We start from the raw sequence: 17,931 nt of genomic DNA, 5'->3' as shown, positions 1-17,931 counted from the left end.
CCTGAACATCATCTAATTGACTGCATCTCATCAACCACAGCAAGATATCACAATCATTAACAAAAGACAACTAAAAGTAAGTAGTTAAACAACATATATAATTGAAAGTTTATTAGAGAGAGAATTCTGAGTACCTCAGTCTACTTTCTGCTGGTAGATTAACATAACGATGGAGCAAATCTTCGATTCTGTGAGGGGGAAAAATAAAAGGTAAAAAAACTACTCCAATTAGTCTTAATTTTTCATTTTTTTATGTATGTACCAAGATTCTTTAATTGACTCCAAAAAACAAAAACGAAAAAACCTTCTTTTGTTGCAGAACTTGCTAACTCGGCCAGAAGGCGAAAATGCAACAAATGCGACATCAACATCGCAGCAAATCGCGATTTCATTAGCCTTCTTCATGAGGCTGCTGCGACGCTTCGAAAATGTCACTTGACATTTTGTTATGTCTTCAATTTTTTTCATGTCAATTTTTCGACCCATCTTCTTTACTTTTCTTGATTTTAAAGTAGTGGAGGTATGGCAAAGTGTCGCACCCTATATTTATAGCTAGGCCTCCCAAACTTTGTAAAATCAATTTCAAAGTGATTATATATGAGCATCTTTCTATCTAAGTACACGTAAAGGCACACCTAGTTTGTGGGAATAATGTGATAACATAATTTCAAATATATATTAACTCATATACATTTATTAGAGCATCCGCAATGGGGTTACATGATATCTTACATGATAGCCTACTTTATGATGGGGGACCACATGGTGTAAAGATGTTGCAGTGGGGTTACATGATAGCTTACATGATAGAATTAGTTATAAAGAGAAGAAAAATTGAAAAAAAATAAATAAAAAAAAATTCACCGTTTAAAGGGCTACACGATAGAACGTGTAGCCCTCGTGTAAACCTCTCCCGCAACGGTTACACGATAGCCCTATCGTGTAATGGCTATCGTGTAACCATTGTGGATGCTCTTATTAGCTTATAAGTTTCCAGTAAGTCATGTTTGGCGATAGCTTATGTTATGACGATCGATGACATTTATTTTTTTGACTACATTTCACATAAAAAAAATGGTAATCTAGGAAATAATTTATCTAAAGTGATTCTAAAAATTTAAGAGATTTACAGGAAATCTCTATGTTCAATCTTTTTTTTTTTGGTAAACATTTATTCACTTCATCAATATATACATACTAACTATCAGCATATATATAGTGTCATTCGATACACGTAACATAGCGTTGATTAATTCTAGTAAAATATGTATTGCAACACAGAAAATATAAGTAAGTAAAAAAGTTCTTCTGCTGTGCAGTGAATAAATTAATTTCGAAAACTAGTTTCTGTGAAAAAAAAATTGCGCCAAACAAGACTTTGACAAATCTCTAGCACTAATGAGGTAATCCGATGTTGCAGATTCTGTACCTGTAGTCATAGAAAGTTGCCATGATTTTACATTGACACGCGTCATTTTATGAATGAATGGTTAGAAGATTTATCGGGAAAAAGAAAAAACGTTGTAGCTTAAGCCAAATTATAATAAGGATTAGCACCACACTAAATTCTATAGATAATGGATAAGATTTCTTCATCAATATTATTTCTTCACTTATGATTAGATTTGTTTTAGTGCAAATAAAAGTCATAAAGCACAAGGATGATGAAATAAAACTGTTTCCCTTTAGTCAATTGTTGTTATTCGATACAAAAGAAATTATAATACGAATATGGAAAAATATCAAAATATATGCGATCAGATGAATAATATCATTCGAGAAAAGTAACCACAAATAAAATATTTTAGATTATTTGATGAGTTAGAGTTAAGAGCCAACATTGTTTTTTTTTTTTTTTTTTGAGAGGAAGAGCCAACATTGTTAAAAGACCTTAATCGACTAATTGTTTCAATTTTAATAATGAATAGAAATTCAACTCGTACTTTATTTTCGAAAGCCCAATGATTTTGGGCCGCGGCAACTCATCTCAAGCAAAATAAGTCAACAAATAGGTGCACCATTTCATCGACGGCGCACGATAGCTCTCCTCCGCCATGGACGCGCCTGAATCACCACCACAACCGGCGAGCTCTCCTCCGCTCACCTCCGTCTCCATCGACGCGGTAGACGACCCGCTCTCGAGTACGTACGCGTCTCTGAACTCCCACTGTCACGATCTCTCCACTCTGCAGGACCTCGCCTGCCGCGGCGCGTGGCGGACGATCCTAGACAAGGTGGCGCGTTCGCGATCGCTCTCCCTTCTTTCGCGGCCGCACGAACACCTAATATACCTCACCTTCAATGTTCTCGCCTTGGTCAAGCTCCGCCGCTACGCTGACGCGCAGCAAGAGCTCGAAACCCTAGATGATGATCTCGGATCCAAGCAATACCTGTTCGAGTCGTATCCGGATCAGTACCCGAACCACAATCCCGGATCCATGATCCCTTTCGCGCTCCGTTGGTTGCACGTGCACTTGCCATTTACCCTAGGTGATCGCCAATTATCCCTTGATCGCCTTTACGTCCTTCTGCATTTCATTCGCGACACGAAATTGTCGCGCAGTCGCGATTCGATTACTGAAATCTCGATGAATCTTTGGAAGAAGCGTGAGACGTTTGTGATCAATTCAATTGTGAGTCATCATTTGAGTCTGAAGGAATTTAAGGTGTGTCTGTATTTGTTGAAGGCGGAGACTTGTAAAACCGAGGATCCTTTCATGGTATCCAAACTAGGGTACGTGCAGATGCAATACGGTGATCTTGATGGGGCGAAACGGAGCTTTAAATTGGTCGAGAAAATGGTGGAGAAGAGTGAGAGTGGGGATGTGAGTTTAAAGAATTTGGTGGGTAGGAATAAGGCATTGATTTATTTGGTTGGGAAGGATTATGTGTCTGCTGTGAGGGAGTATGAAGAGTGTATGGAGAGGGATGCATCCGACGTTGTGGCTATCAACAACAAAGCTCTCTGTTTGATGTATTTGAGGGATTTGTCGGACTCGATCAAGGTGTTGGAAAGTGCATTGGAGAGGGTTCCGACTGTGGCATTGAATGAGACGCTTGTTGTAAATTTGTGTAGTATGTATGAGCTGGCCTATGTGAATCATGCTGATGTTAAGAAAACTCTTAGTACTTGGATTGCAAGAGTGGCTCCGGATGACTTCGATACTTCATGTACCAGGATTTGAGGTACCAAAAGTTTGGAAATGTAATGCCTTTCTGCATTTCATATGTGTAGTTGTGGTTGCGATAAATGAATTCTTTTTGCTCAAATTACTAGTATTTTCTTTATGATGGTGATGATTGCTCTGTTGTTACCCCATAGTTTTCTTTTCTGTACTGTCGTGGTTTTCTTAATTACAAGATTACTTCAAAATTATGGAAAAGCTGTAATGCTTTGTGAACTGTTGTCAGCTGACACGATTTTGTGTTATGTAAGTAGAGGATTATGTATAATCTGGAAATTCTTCTGGAACACAAATTTCATGTGATTGTTGTATTCAGGTGCCAATGCGATTTACTTCAGTCACAGGCAGTGTTTGCTAGTCTACTGCATTTATTTTACTTGCCTATCTGTTTTGCAGTTATTACTGGATAGAGATCTGTTACTCTTGCTCTTATCAACTTTTAAGCTTTCATATCATTACCTACTGTAACAAGTTTCCATACAGCCAATGGGAATGTGCTGTAGTAGTATGGAGTATTTATCATCAGTAGTGTCCAGCCCAAATATGTTAGAAGCAGTTGCTAGTGTTGCACATTATACATCTATGGTGCTCAGCATAAAATCTTGAGGCAAGATTTCCCTCTGTACTTCTTGACTATATTTACACAAAATGGATTTAATGGAATAACCGAATAAGCTTTTGATTCAAAAAGGGTACGATTTTGGCTGTTTATTTGCTTTCTTTGTTAGCTTGACATGCCCACAAGGCGCAGAACTGTATTAATATATTTTGTGAAGGATTGTTAAATTGAGAATATGAAAGTTCTGGATCCATCTAGACTGTGTTGTTGATGCTATACAATGCCAATGATAGATAACCTGTGAGATTGTATTTATGTTGCATTGTGTTTTAAGAGTAATCACAGCTCTCAATCGTAATAGTGTGGTGATATAACTATTTTTTCAGGCAATAGTGTGGTGATATAACTATTTTTTCAGGCAATGTTGCGAAGGTGCTAGGTAGCAGGCCTGGTCCTACTGCGTAGGCAGGCTGATTGGGGGGAAAATGAGAGAGAGAGGGTTCGGACTGCCTAGCTCCTTGGCTGGCCTAACCAAGACTAATCAGGTGTTATTACAACTGCTCTTGTTTCCATCCCAAAATAGTCTTCTAAAACCTTTTCTCTTCATCCCAAACTTAGTCTTTTCTTTGTTTCAAAGTGTATTAAATTTTCATTTTTCATGATACAATCTTACTTAATGATTTTTTAAAGCAACAATATATTATTTTAGATGAGTAAACAAGGGTAAAGTGAGAAATTTGTGTGACCATTTCACTTTCCTAAATACATTTTCTTAATTTGTGTAAAGATATAAGCCTATTTTGGGACTGAGGGAGCATGACATTAGCAACCTTATATGACTGCCCCGTATGTCTACAAATATGGTTCGTCTTGGTATACCTATTGTTTGAGGTTCCAGCCTCAGAGATTGGAATAGCAAAGATTAGTTGTACTCTCTTGTATTAATTGTAGCCCAGCTGTTCGACCAGGAAGTCTCGAGTTCATTGCAGACTTTTCGTGTATTGCAGATCACGCAATTGAACGATGCTCTGCTACAGCAGAAATTTGCATCTTGACTTGACATCTTTTGCCAAGTATAGATTCTTCCCAGGGTTCTGCATTGACTTGTGGATTGGATTAATCAAATTTTCTAACCTAGATTTCTGTTGAGGTTTTTTGGGTATTTTCGGATTTTTCTTGGTTTTCCTCAGTCGATGATTGAATGTCTTGTTTGGTGTTTGAATATATCTTGTTTCTGTTTAAGTTTCTTGGGTTATGTTTGAATGTGTTGTGAATTAAGGTTTTCTTAGTGAGGCTTGAAGTATGTCTCGAATAGGATTCTCCGTGGCTTTGAGTTAGCCTTTGAGCACAAAGTTGCAACTTTATAGAATCAGAATAGCAGCGGACTAAAAATAACAAGTGAACATGTTCGTTCGGCAAGTAACTTGAATACCTTCGTGAATGAGGCCTAAGCGTAAGTGGCAAGGCTAAGACAATAAAGTTTGTCTTCAACAGATCATTGGATTAAATCTTTTTTTTTATGAGATTGTTGATTCAAGTTCCATTAATACTTATACATGGTGGATTGTATTTTCATATTAAATAAATAAATTTAAGGGTCGCGCCACAGGTGACTCGAGCCCAAATTTTTTTGGTCTTAGTCATTAATCTCTTATCGCTTGGTTAACATACACACTTCTAATTGTTCTTTTGATTATAGTCTAGTTTGTACTAAATTTACTAATTTATCATAATATATATTTTATTTTATGGTATAACATGTATCTTGTATAAAAAAAACTTGTGGATGCCTTGACGTAAAAAGAATTCACTGTATATATTTGTGAATCACAAAAGAGAATTCGCTGTACAAGATGAAATTACGAATAAAGTAAGGTGAGAAAGTGAGGGAGAAACAACGTCCACTCTTATCAATACACGTGAAGAAATAGCGAAAATGATTAAACCGAAATTATAGAGTTAAACCTTTAAACTCTCTCATAAACTTGTGGATATCCAAACAACCATTCCTGGCTTTAATTATGTTGAAAGTTTGAAAAAGAAAAAAGACCCGTCTCTATTTTGAATTGAAAATAACAAGATTAAAAAATTGGTGCAGAAGGAGAGATCCACCAACTCTCCCCTGAGTATTTTACTTTCATACCTTCCTACCGATTCCACACACACCTACTCTGTATTCCCACCAACCCATGTAGTAGCGTCTCTATTTTACCCGACTGTTCTCCATTGTCATCATTTATTAGCTCTTGCCCACGAATCTTTTCTGGTTAAAAAAACATGCCGGCAGCTGCCTCTTTTTCTATTCAGCCCACATCAAGAATTGGGAACCAGCCTCAGCCTAAATCTCTCGCAAATGTTGCACTCACTTCCAATTCACTTTCTTTCTCATCCCAACTGCAGACATTCTCCCTCAAGTAAGCTACTTAATTTTTTCCTTTTCTTTTCTGTTTGTTTGTTTTTACTGATGGGCTCCTTTGTTCTCCCCTTGAATTTCATTGCTCCGAGCTTCGTCCATTCAAATTGACTCTAGATATGAGAATTTACTCTTGTTCTAGAATCTGTTCAGTTTCTTCGGGTGATGTTTGAATGTCTTGTTTCGAATTAGGTTTCTTCTGTGATCTTTTGGATATGCCTTGTTGATTAGTTTTAATGGGTGATTTTTGAATGGAATTCGACCTTCTTAGTGATCTTCGAGTATGTCTTGTTCCGAATGCTTAAGATTGTCTGCAGTTTCATGTTTCAATGCTGGTTTAAGTTGCCAATAAATGTTACAGTTATACAAAATTCAGTGTAATATTTTCTCTTTAATCCAATATATATTGATGCCTGAGCTAATTGAGAGTTGCGATTCTGTCATACATTTGGACTGGGAAGAAGTTTTCGGCTGAAACTTTGTTATGTTATGAGCTCTGTTGCCACAATCTTGAATTGGAATTGGTTGTTTTGCTTAGTTCTATCTATTTCCAGTCTAGTTATTGTAGTTCAGTGTAGCTTTGATTCTGATTTCCATCCATATATTTTGTGTAGATCGCTATCTACAACAAGGCAACTGCATCCTCAAGGATTTAGTGCATCGGTGAGAGCAGAGATAAACTCGGACACGATGCAGGTTGATATCTCGTTGAGCCCTAGAGTTAACTCCTTGAAGCCTTCAAAGACGATGGCTATCACAGACCAGGCAACTGCACTTGTACAAGCCGGTGTCCCCGTTATTCGACTAGCAGCAGGAGAACCGGATTTCGACACTCCAATTCCAATTGCTGAGGTAATATCTAAATTGCTCAGTAATCCAATTCATGTCAATTGGGAAAACTGTAAAATGATTTTGATTGTGTTATCTTGCTCGTCGTCCATTTTCACAAATTTAGGCTGGGATTAATGCAATTCGTGAAGGGTTCACTAGGTATACTCCTAATGCAGGCACATTGGAGCTCCGCACAGCTATTTGTCACAAGCTTAAAGGTATTCACGTGACAATTTTTTTTGTGTATCATTCTTGTGTCTGTAGCATAAATCTTTATTTCTTCGACAACAGAGGAGAATGGAATATCCTACACACCCGATCAGATTTTGGTGAGCAATGGTGCAAAACAGTGTATTCTTCAGGCAGTTCTTGCAGTATGTTCCCCTGGAGACGAGGTAAATCTTTATCTTTCTAAAACACGAGATTGGCTTCTTGCATTCAACTCTAAAAACTGAATTACTGTTATTTCGATAGTGGATTTATATGTTGCCAATGATGCCTGCTTTTTTACACTTAATAGCAAGTTGGTGAATCGTTTTCTGCCCAAGTCCGAAAGTTTTTTTGAGCTTTTATTGTGCTTATTCGGAGTATAGGCTTTATCAAAGAAGAAACTGAAAATGAAATTAATTTTGTTTTCTAATATGCCTTATGCACCCATCTCTGCAGGTGATTATTCCAGCTCCATTTTGGGTGAGCTACCCAGAGATGGCAAGGTTGGCCGACGCTACCCCTGTAATTCTTCCTACGAGCATATCTGAAAATTTCCTTCTAGATCCAAAGGTTCTAGAGTCCACATTGACTGAGAAGTCGAGGCTGTTGATTCTTTGCTCCCCATCCAACCCGACAGGGTCTGTTTACCCCCGTAAACTGCTTGAACAGATTGCTGAGATTGTAGCAAAGCATCCCAGGCTTCTTGTAAGTTCTCTCTCTCTCTCTCTCTCTCTCTCTCCAATTGGGCTGCAGTAAAGATTACTAATATTTAGTTCTATTGTCACACTCTCTCTCACTTTCGTAAGTTTTACCGTTTCAGGTTATATCCGATGAAATCTATGAACATATCATTTATGCCCCAGCAAGTCATACAAGCTTTGCATCTTTGCCAGGCATGTGGGATAGAACTTTGACTGTCAATGGCTTTTCAAAGGTAAATTCCCCGAAGAATGGCATACTTTTCCTTCTTTCTCACCTTTGTAGGCTATCTTTTATCTCAAAGAATGCTGATGTTCTAACATGACTAAATTGCCATCTTCTCAGGCGTTCGCCATGACCGGTTGGAGACTCGGGTATCTTGCTGGTCCAAAGCACTTCGTTTCTGCATGTGGGAAGATCCAAAGTCAGGTGCGATGCATTTCTCTCACCTACCAGGCAGATATAGATCATAGAAGTAAGTTTGACGGTTATATTTGACGAATTTCACTAAAAAAATGTGAAATTCTTTATTACAGTCAACTTCAGGTGCCAGCAGTATATCTCAAAAGGCCGGTGTTGCTGCTCTAGGATTGGGTTATGCTGGCGGGGAAGCAGTCGCGAATATGGTCAAAGCATTCCGTGAGAGAAGAGATGCTCTGGTCAAGAGCTTCGGAGAATTGGGTGGAGTCCAAATTTCAGAGCCTCAGGTAACAGCTTAATTTATTTTTTCACCGTGGCAACTCTTGGATGTGTGGTGTGGGTGAAGAGATGGGCAACCAGTATTTCTCGGGTCCTTCTCATCTCCGACCTTCTTTTCATCTTTTTGCAGGGAGCTTTCTATCTTTTCCTCGATTTCAGCTCTTACTATGGCTCAAAGGTTGATGGCTTCGGTGTCATCAATGGTTCGGAGGCCCTCTGCCGATATTTGCTCGACAAGGCTCATGTAAGACTCCACCCCTTTCTTGAATAAAAAAAATTAAAAACACACACACACACACAACATATTTAGGGTTGCTGAGTATTACTTGGGTGGTCTTGTTCTTGGTTGCTGAGTATTACTTACTTGTAGGTTGCCCTTGTTCCCGGGGATGCTTTCGGAGACGACACCTGCATCCGCATCTCATATGCTGAGTCTCTGCCAACTCTTGAGGCGGCCGTGGAGAGGATCAAGAACGCGCTCGTTGCCCTCAAGCCCGCTGTCCCCGTCTAGGGTGGCTGCAGCATATGTTCAAGGATGTGAAGTTTCTAATTTGTTGTAACTTTAGTTGTTGGATTCTATTTCAAGAGATCTGTACTTGCATTGGAGTAGTGAATCACATTTCATACTGGATTCTTAAAAAATAAATAATTCAGTTATATTTGTTGAATTTTGAAAGTGCCATGCTCGGAAGAACATGTTAATTGGTTTATTGAAAGGAAGAGTTTTATATAGAAAGTGCTCTCTGTTAAATGTTTACCTATTTAATTTCAAAGTACATATTTATTTGTTTTTATTAATGTAGGATGCCAATTCAACTCGAAACCCGTGGATTGACCAGATTAAATCAATAATCCTGATTAAGGCTAAAAAAATTAACCCGATAAAATTACATCACGAATAGCTTGTAATCGAATAGTCTGACACCCGATAGGGTTGGCCTGAACTTTATAGGGATGACTCGAAAACAATGTGTTCACTTGATTATATAAATTTTACTCGTTAATTGATTTTCAACTCTATCACTTTACTTCTGAAAATTAGTATAATTAAATTATTTTTTCAAAAATTTGTGAAATGTTGTTATACTCATCATTTCACTTCAATGAGTGTTTTTTTTAATTCAATACTCAACATAAAATGTTTAGATGTAAAAATTAGAAAATGTTAATCATTTTTGTGTGTTTTTTATATCTCTAAAAGTTTTATATGTAAGTCGATGTTAAAAAATCACTTATTTATGCGTGTATTTGTTTGTTACAAATATAATATTGTTAACAGAAATATATTAGTCAATTTTTTTTAACAAATTTTGAGTCTGATTAGCCTAATTTCGAACTCAAATGATGTATTCATCGAACAAGAAAATGCATTCATAAGTTCTTTGCGAATGGCTAAAAATGGTTCTTCGATATAAATATAATTAGAGTTTAAAAATATTTTTATATAAAATATTTTTTATAAAGCGAATATAATTTAGAGTTTAATATGGTAGATATAAAATAGTTGGGAGGTTTCAGCCGGCCCTTGGCATCAACTAGTATCTATAGAAATTTATTAATAACCTTATCGACGGGAGAAAAAAAAGGTTATTATAGCCTTATAAACATTTGAATTCGTTCTAGATATATATATTAAAGGATTAAGTATCAATTTGGCCCCTAACGTAGAGGCACATGTAGCTATTAACACCCTATGGGCAGGGGTGTGTCAACTAAACCCCTGAAGTTCCTAATTTCCGCCAATTAACCCCTCCGACTTAACGGACGGTTAACATCGTTAACTATTTTAATTTTTTAATTTTTTTTATTTTATTGGTGGTGGGACCCACACCATCTTCTTCACCAAGCTCGCCGGAAACACGCCGAAAACCTAATCCACCCCTTCCCCGAAACTCCGGCGTGGCGGCGACGACGGTGGCCGGTGGAGCTCTGGTGGCGAGCTCCGCAAGGCGGCGCGTTGAGGAGGCTCAGCCGCTTTGCTACTACTCCTTTCGTTGCTATGGAAGATCGAAGGTGGCGCTCAGGGCTGAAAAAGGTGGGAGAGTGGTCGCTTCGCGGTGGTGGTGCGGCAGAGCACGATGGCGGCACGGCCAAGCTGCGCGCGGCTGCCGACTGCTGCTGGAGTTGCTGTCGAGTTGTTGCTGCTGTTGTTACTCTGTTGATGCTGCCGCTTTTACGCCGTGGAGGAACGGCAACTGGTGGTGGTGGCGAGGAGCGACGGCGGCGGTGGAAGGTGGCGGCTGCTACCTTTGTGCAAGAGAGGGAATAGGCCGAGAGAGAGAGTTGAGCGTGAGAGATGAGATAGACGAGAGAGAGCAGAGCGTGAGAGAGAGATAGACGTGAGAGAGAAAGATGTGAACTTGTCGCCGCTGCGACGCCGGAGTTTCGGGGAAGGGGTGGATTAGGTTTCCGGTGTGTTTCCGGCGAGCTTGGTGAAGAAGATGGTGTGGGTCCCACCTAGGGATGGCAATCAGGTACGACGGGTACGGATAGTGACTATCCATACCCATACCCACGAACTAAATGGATAGTGGTTTTTAACCACGAAACTATCCATGGATATCAAATGGTATCCAAACCCGCCACCCGCAGGTATCCGCTACCCGTTGGGTATCCGCGAACCCGCTATTCGGCGGCTATCCACCACCCACGAAACAGAATTTAAATATAAATTTATAACAAATTTAATATATAAAAAAAAAATCAACACAAATAACATAGTTTTAATATATTTTAATTCTAAAATATGGTGGCCCATATCTAATATGTAAATCTAAAGCTCATATTTTAAATATATTTTTTGGGTATTTCACGAATATATGATGGGTAATTGACGGGTATTTTTCACGGGTAATCGGGTTTCGCGGGTATGGATAGTAATTATCTAAACCCATACCCACGAACTAAATGGATAGTGAATTGTAACCACGAAACTATCCATTGATATCAAATTAATGCCTCTCAAACCCACCCTAATAGGTTCGGGTTTTCGCGGATATCCGTTACCCGCGGGTAGATTGCCATCCCTAGTCCCACCACCAATAAAATAAAAAAAATAAAATAAATAAAATAGTTAACGGTGTTAACCGTCCGTTAAGTCGGAGGAGTTAATTGGCAAAAATTAGGTACTTCAGGGGCTTAGTTGACACACCCCTGCCAATAGGGTGTTAATAGCTACAAGGGCCTTTACGTTATGCGCCAAATTGATACTTAACCCTATGTTAAAAAATATTGGAATTGGTCATAACTCGTAAATCCTAGGTAGCAAATGGCAGTGCCCAATCCAAAATTAGAAGTTTACAAGTATAATAAAGGTTACCCAATTTGACAAGTCAAAGAAGAGTTAACTTGTACTTGAATGCCACGTCTGCATGAGAGCCCCACCTCTGTAGTAATGGTATTTCGTGTACATTTTCGTTTAGCCAACTCAACAGGGAATAACACTATGAATCAACTTCCCATTTTAACTAACTTTTTCAATTTCTTACATTCCCTAATCCAAATATTATTTCTCCTATTTTTTTATTATCTTATATATCAACAATATTATCTCCCACACATCTACAATATATAGCAAATTTCAATTAATATTACAGAATTTTCTGATGCAAAAAAAATTCAAATAACATTAATGTAATTTGAAAAGCCATGTTTGTTCCAAACAGGAAACTTAGGTCCTCAAGAAGAAGCTAAGGACAACTTTCTCCAAAAACCTTAATCAAAACTAACTTGAATTACAAGACAATCAACCTCAAAGAATATTCCTTCATGCAAAACCCTTCATTTAAAAACCCTCCAAAACAAAAACAAACAAAAAAGAAATGGCAGCTCCGAAGACAAGCGCAGAGATGGTGTTCTTTGATTTAGAAACGACGGTGCCGCAGAAATCCGGGCAAAGATTCTGGGTGAAGGAGTTCGGCGCCATCGTGGTGTGCCCTCGCAAGCTGGTGGAGCTGGAGAGCTACTGCACCCTCATCAGGCCGGGCGATCTGTCGGCCGTGGGGGCCAAGACCGCCCGCCCCGACGGGATCACGCGGCAGGCTGCGGCCGCGGCCCCGCCGTTCGCGGAGGTGGCCGACGAGATATTCAAGATTCTTGATGGGAGGATATGGGCGGGGCATAATATTCAGAGATTTGATTGTGTTAGGATCAAAGAAATGTTTGCTGATATTAATAAACCTGCACCTGCACCTGCTGGAATCATTGATTCTTTGGGAGTTTTGAGAGAGAAATTTGGAACAAGAGCCGGAAATATGAAGGTTGGTTTATTTAATTTGTTTTTGTCTATGTTTTTCGATTATTTTGATGTTTATTTTTGTTTTGAAGATGGCGACGTTGGCTGATTATTTCGGTCTTGGACAGCAGAAGCACAGGTATATATATTATACTTTCTGTTACTATTATTTTATGTTATTTTATTTTTGTGACATTTATTATCTTGGTTTGACGTTTAGGAGCTTGGATGATGTTAGGATGAATTTGGAGGTGTTGAAGCATTGCGCGACAGTCTTATTTCTGGTAATTATTTTAGAAGAGAGGATCTCGTCTCGTGCTATCTATATATATGAGATAACTAACTTGAGTTGTGACACACACACACACACACACACATATATATATATATGTATATATATATGTTTGGTTTTAGGAATCGAGCCTTCCTCCAAGTGCATTGAATTGGAAATGCCAGAGCAGCCCCAATGTCACAACAAGAAGCAAAACCTTATTGGTAGGTTCTTATTTTACTTCACCAATGCAACACATCACATGAAACAAGACTAAATTAAAATGTAAATTTTGCAGCAATCTTGTAGCCCAACTACTTTGAATACGGAAAAAGCAAGTAGAAAATCGCCTCCATCGACTTCTGCAGTGCATCAAAGGGCTGTTCCATATGCTAGACAAAGTCTTGGAAAGGTTGGTGGAATTATTTATTACAGTATAATTAATTAACGAAATTTGTCACATTTTTGACAGTTTGATTTACATGTATGTGACAGATGACAGCTAGAGTGAAAAATGTAATATGCAGCAATCTGTTGAAGCATTCGCAGTCGTTGATTAGATGATACATCAAGAACACACAATCATTTTTTCAATTAATAGATAGAAGAATCAGGATGATTTCTGACTGTATTGCTACTTCTTTTCCCATGATTCATTGATTCTTGTGTATATGTACAATCTCAAACATATTGGATATTGCAATGAATAAATCCACCTCATCTAACATTCTTTTCATATATTCTTACACATCAAGCATGTACGTACTAATGAAATGAAATACGAAATACAGTTTGTGTCGCAAGAATTTACATGTTATATTCCTCAAATTTTGTGATATCAGGACGTATATCTCAGATTCTCAATCATATATATGTATATCAAATACGTAGATTCTCGCAACTTATTATGACACATGACATAACATAAGTGATAATAATTAAAGTTGAGAAATTAAACAGGCATGGAAGAGATAGTACTCATTTGGCAATATCTGGCTTAGTGGTGGGCTTAGAATCTGTATTGATCTTGTTCCATTTCTCAATCTCCTTCACCAGTAGCCCCATATCTTCTTTCTCCTCTTCGTTCCATTTCCTAATTATTATCAACTTTCCTTTCTTCAATGTGTATGGCAAATTGAAACACATCTTTTTCCGATAGGGTAGCTAGACCTACCTACCTAGCTAACTAGCTAGTATATATGGAGAGCGAGAGAGAGGAATCAAATAAGTAGATAAATTAATGTTATTTATTTTAATTATTTTATAATCAATAAAACTGGCGATGTTATTTGTTTTCATTATTCAATGTAGAACGTACCGTAGGAGTATATGTAGTATTATATTTAATTTGGACAACGTAACATCTATGCTATCAAAAGCCATTTTGACCCTAATCTTGGTGTCCAAATTATAAAAAACTTTAATACTATGTTACAAGGCATGAGTTGACATATATAAGAAGATGGATGAGATATCTGATAACAGTAATTAGTAGGAGAATAGAATGCTAACGAATTCATATTAGATCAAATTATTATGCATGCTAGGGTTTATAATGAATAGTTCGAGCCTAGTTTATCATTTATCAATCGGTTAAATAATTTAGACTGCCATATTACTTATGTTTTTGGGGTCGGAATAATCTTTTTTAAAATTAGTTGAATTCTGGCTTCAATTGTATTTCACAAGCCTAAAGTTTGATAAATACTACGTCTTGAGGGATTTTTATTTATTATAGTATTATTTAAATATATTGGTATAAAATTAATTATGTTGGATTTAATCGTTGGATTTAACAAGTTTCGAGCTTAATTATTGGACCTCAGAAACTGAAAATATATTATTATGCCCAAGCCTAATTACTATACACTTGAAAATTCTGAAGTTTTTGGCATTCATAGGTCTTTGTAAGTCAATAAATCTGCCCAATTTCCACCCTCTAATTAGTAGTAATATATTTCTGCCAAAAGAAAATTCGATGCTTTAACTAATCCCTGCTAATTACATTTACACAACCAAGATTGTAGTTATCGTAATTCATTTCTGCATGATGCATACTCTGTGCAAATCGTCAATAAAATATATATCACTTATTTCGATCTTTCCCTGGTCAATGTAAATAGTCATTATCCGTCCCACGAATCTTGGCACGTTTGGTTTCGGCACCGGAATTAAGGAGTTGTAGATTAATGTTTTAAATGTGTAGTTAATAAAGTATAAAAGTGATGATAAAGTAGGAGAGCATGTAATAATTATTACCTTATTTGGAAATGTGTCAAAATTCGTGGGACGGCCCAAAAAGAAAAAAAGTGTCAAGATTCGTGGGACGGGAGGAGTACAAAATTTGTAGTTAACTATATAGTCTAGGAGAAAGTTCATCCGTATAATAAAGTGAAATAAAGATTTTTGAACTCATGCTTGTCAACATTTAGGATTAATAATTTTATACCAATCCATAAAGTAAATAAGCATTGAACTCAACATACATATAGCTAAAAATCTTGCTATACTAGCAATTAATAAATAAATAAAGTTGCCATGATAATTAATAAATGAAAGTGAAACACGATATATAGAGCAGCAAAGATTGGAGAGGTGCCATAATTGATAAATTCACATGAATCTCCTTGTCTTAATTCTTTGATCACACCTTTCCCTGAGGCCATGGAGCTGCCTCTCCCACAGCTTTCTGGATCCGTCGAGTTGAAGGTCGTAGATTTGGCGCGATTTGGGGTCGGAGAGGGTGTCGTAGGCGTGGCGTATCTGGATGAATCGAGGCGTGGATTGAGGGTTTGTGCAGACATCAGGGTGGTAGAGAAGAGCCATGGATCTGTAGGCTCTCTTGATCTCATCGAACCCTACATTTGGCGATGAGAGAGAGAGAAGTCGGTACAAGTTCATTTTCGGCGGCATGCATGAAATTATGGCTTTCTTTCTAGGGTTTTTGGAGGCTAGGTTGCGTTTCTGTAATAACTTGTGGTTGCTCTTGCTTATGCTCATGGACGCCTCCATTTTAACAAGAGTATAAAAATTGTGAGTGTGTTTGGGTACCTATTTATAGTTAACACACATATCTTTGGAAATTCATAAAAACAAATGTTTTCCTAAGGGCGTGCGTGCGTGAGTGAGAGAATAAAGGTTTAATTTAGAAACTTTTGAAAGGAGATGAGGTGTGAACAGTGAAAGTTTCAACGCGGTGCGCCAGATATTTGGCGTTATTTCTGTTAAGTTAATGTATTGCTTCATTTAAATTGGCATTTGTTTAATTTGGCCTGCATATATGCCCTATTTTCTTGTATAATAGACAACAAGAATTTCACGGCGGCACCAAAAAAAAAATGAAGAGAGAGGGAGAGAAAGAGGATAATGGTACTTAATATAATGTCATTTGGGGACAATTTTTTACAAGATTAATTTTGTATATAAATTATTATAAATTTTTAATTAATAATTTTTTATTTTGTACATAAATTTAAAATTTGTAATAAAAAATTACCCAATTTTTTTTTCATTCGTTCATTTTTCGGTCAAATTTTGTGCCTGAAACGCGACATCGTTTCCATCCCACTATATAATAAGACATTGGTTATGTTTTTCCACGCGGTCATATTTATGTCACACGAGTATATTTATGCCTTGTCATAATGTTGAAAAATGAGCGAATATGCTAAATGAGAAAAAAAAAATTAATAATTGAGTAATGTTAATATAAAATTTAAAATTTGTGTGTAAAATGAAAATTTGTTGAAAGATTATTAATTCATATATAATTAACCATATATATATATATATGGTAACAATTAGAAGTATTGCACGATACTCTTTTATCTCGTGAGCTTTAAAATTTAAAGGGGTTTTTTTCACGCTAGATTTTAATAAGATCGCTTTTGTGTTTGTGAGTTGTCAAATAATTTTCTTTTGTAAGGGGCCGGCATTTATATATTAAGATGGAGTTCAACTTAGGAATATTCTAATATTTTTTATAATTTCTCAAAAACAAATTGATAATTTATACTCCTTGATTCATATTCTATATTGAAATGATGAGAATAAAGACATCTTATTAATAAAAATACTCAACGTGAAAAATAAACGCGTACACTATAGATCCCTCTTGTTCACTTTGTGAGCTGTTTGATCTCCTGGAGTATCCCTTCGCGATCTGTATCATAAATTTTTTTATAATGCTATTTTTACCCATAAAATTGTTATAAAAAACAGATTCTAATAGAAAGTTAAAAAGGACGAGAATACAAGACGAAACTTTGGGAACTTTGTATTGACTTAGAGAAATTTGTGCATTCGTGAGCTATGAGATGTAAGCGATGATTTTTACATTGAGAATTTACATGTATTTATAAGTTAAAATATCTAAGAATCTTATTGGGAATTGCACTTTAATTAGGTTTTAATAGAACTAAAACTCTTCAAGTTGATCTCTATTTCTAACTAGATCTTCGCCTTCGTCGGATGCTCAAATTCTTCGAGATAATATCAAATCTCATAAAATTCGAACTGTTTCCAGGTTAACAGTGATGTTGGCCAGCTGACCTCTAATTAAATCTTCGCCTTCGTTGGATGCTCAAGTTCTTCGAGATAATATCAAATCCCGTAAAATTCGGACTGTTTTCGGGTTAACAGCGTTGTCAGCCAGCTGACAACACTGTTAATGATTGATTTCTGTTATCTTTGACTTCGATGCATATTTTATTCATCATCAATTAGTATTATAAAAATTTGATTATATGACATGTAAGAGAAAATATATACATTTAATTATATATAAGAGTTAATTAATTAATTGGGATTAATATTTTTGTTTTGTCATGA

The 17,931-nt window shown here is 36.9% G+C and overlaps 4 protein-coding genes across 6 annotated transcripts; 3 read left to right on the top strand and 1 right to left on the bottom strand.

Moving 5' to 3' along the window:
* The first annotated feature begins 1,960 nt into the window (after nucleotides 1–1,960).
* Nucleotides 1,961–4,480, top strand: LOC131003548 (uncharacterized). 3 transcript variants are annotated; one of them, XR_009094713.1, is made up of 3 exons: nucleotides 2,020–3,186; nucleotides 3,582–3,792; nucleotides 4,163–4,480. XR_009094713.1 is itself a non-coding variant. In XM_057930062.1 (2 exons), exon 1 carries the CDS (start codon nucleotides 2,055–2,057, stop codon nucleotides 3,183–3,185), a length of 1,131 nt encoding a protein of 376 aa, XP_057786045.1. In that variant the 5' UTR covers nucleotides 1,961–2,054; the 3' UTR covers nucleotide 3,186; nucleotides 4,163–4,480. The 3 variants fall into 3 exon arrangements, 2 of the variants coding, with proteins under 2 accessions (XP_057786045.1, XP_057786044.1); XM_057930062.1 differs by lacking the exon at nucleotides 3,582–3,792 and having other exon boundaries at nucleotides 1,961–3,186; XM_057930061.1 differs by having other exon boundaries at nucleotides 2,004–3,186; nucleotides 3,582–4,480.
* A 1,115-nt stretch (nucleotides 4,481–5,595) lies between these two features.
* On the top strand, nucleotides 5,596–9,264 carry LOC131003542 (bifunctional aspartate aminotransferase and glutamate/aspartate-prephenate aminotransferase-like). Its single transcript, XM_057930055.1, has 10 exons — nucleotides 5,596–6,158; nucleotides 6,772–7,009; nucleotides 7,113–7,206; nucleotides 7,280–7,383; nucleotides 7,655–7,903; nucleotides 8,019–8,132; nucleotides 8,243–8,326; nucleotides 8,434–8,604; nucleotides 8,727–8,840; nucleotides 8,967–9,264. Exons 1-10 carry the CDS (start codon nucleotides 6,022–6,024, stop codon nucleotides 9,105–9,107), a joined length of 1,446 nt encoding a protein of 481 aa, XP_057786038.1. The 5' UTR covers nucleotides 5,596–6,021; the 3' UTR covers nucleotides 9,108–9,264.
* Nucleotides 9,265–12,394: 3,130 nt separating this feature from the next.
* On the top strand, nucleotides 12,395–13,837 carry LOC131003545 (protein NEN4-like). Its single transcript, XM_057930060.1, has 6 exons — nucleotides 12,395–12,855; nucleotides 12,923–12,969; nucleotides 13,051–13,114; nucleotides 13,245–13,325; nucleotides 13,400–13,513; nucleotides 13,597–13,837. The coding sequence occupies exons 1-6, from the start codon at nucleotides 12,418–12,420 to the stop codon at nucleotides 13,663–13,665; spliced, it is 813 nt and encodes a 270-aa protein (XP_057786043.1). The 5' UTR covers nucleotides 12,395–12,417; the 3' UTR covers nucleotides 13,666–13,837.
* A 1,648-nt stretch (nucleotides 13,838–15,485) lies between these two features.
* On the bottom strand, nucleotides 15,486–16,113 carry LOC131003560 (chaperone protein dnaJ 20, chloroplastic-like). The gene has a single exon (XM_057930076.1). The coding sequence runs from the start codon at nucleotides 16,111–16,113 to the stop codon at nucleotides 15,715–15,717; it is 399 nt and encodes a 132-aa protein (XP_057786059.1). The 3' UTR covers nucleotides 15,486–15,714.
* Nucleotides 16,114–17,931: the final 1,818 nt, after the last annotated feature.

The sequence above is a fragment of the Salvia miltiorrhiza genome, unplaced genomic scaffold, assembly GCF_028751815.1.
Source record: "Salvia miltiorrhiza cultivar Shanhuang (shh) unplaced genomic scaffold, IMPLAD_Smil_shh original_scaffold_220:::fragment_1, whole genome shotgun sequence".
Classification (NCBI taxonomy): domain Eukaryota; kingdom Viridiplantae; phylum Streptophyta; class Magnoliopsida; order Lamiales; family Lamiaceae; genus Salvia; species Salvia miltiorrhiza.
Note: the sequence above shows the minus strand (reverse complement) of the source record. Positions and strands in the feature narration are given on the sequence as shown.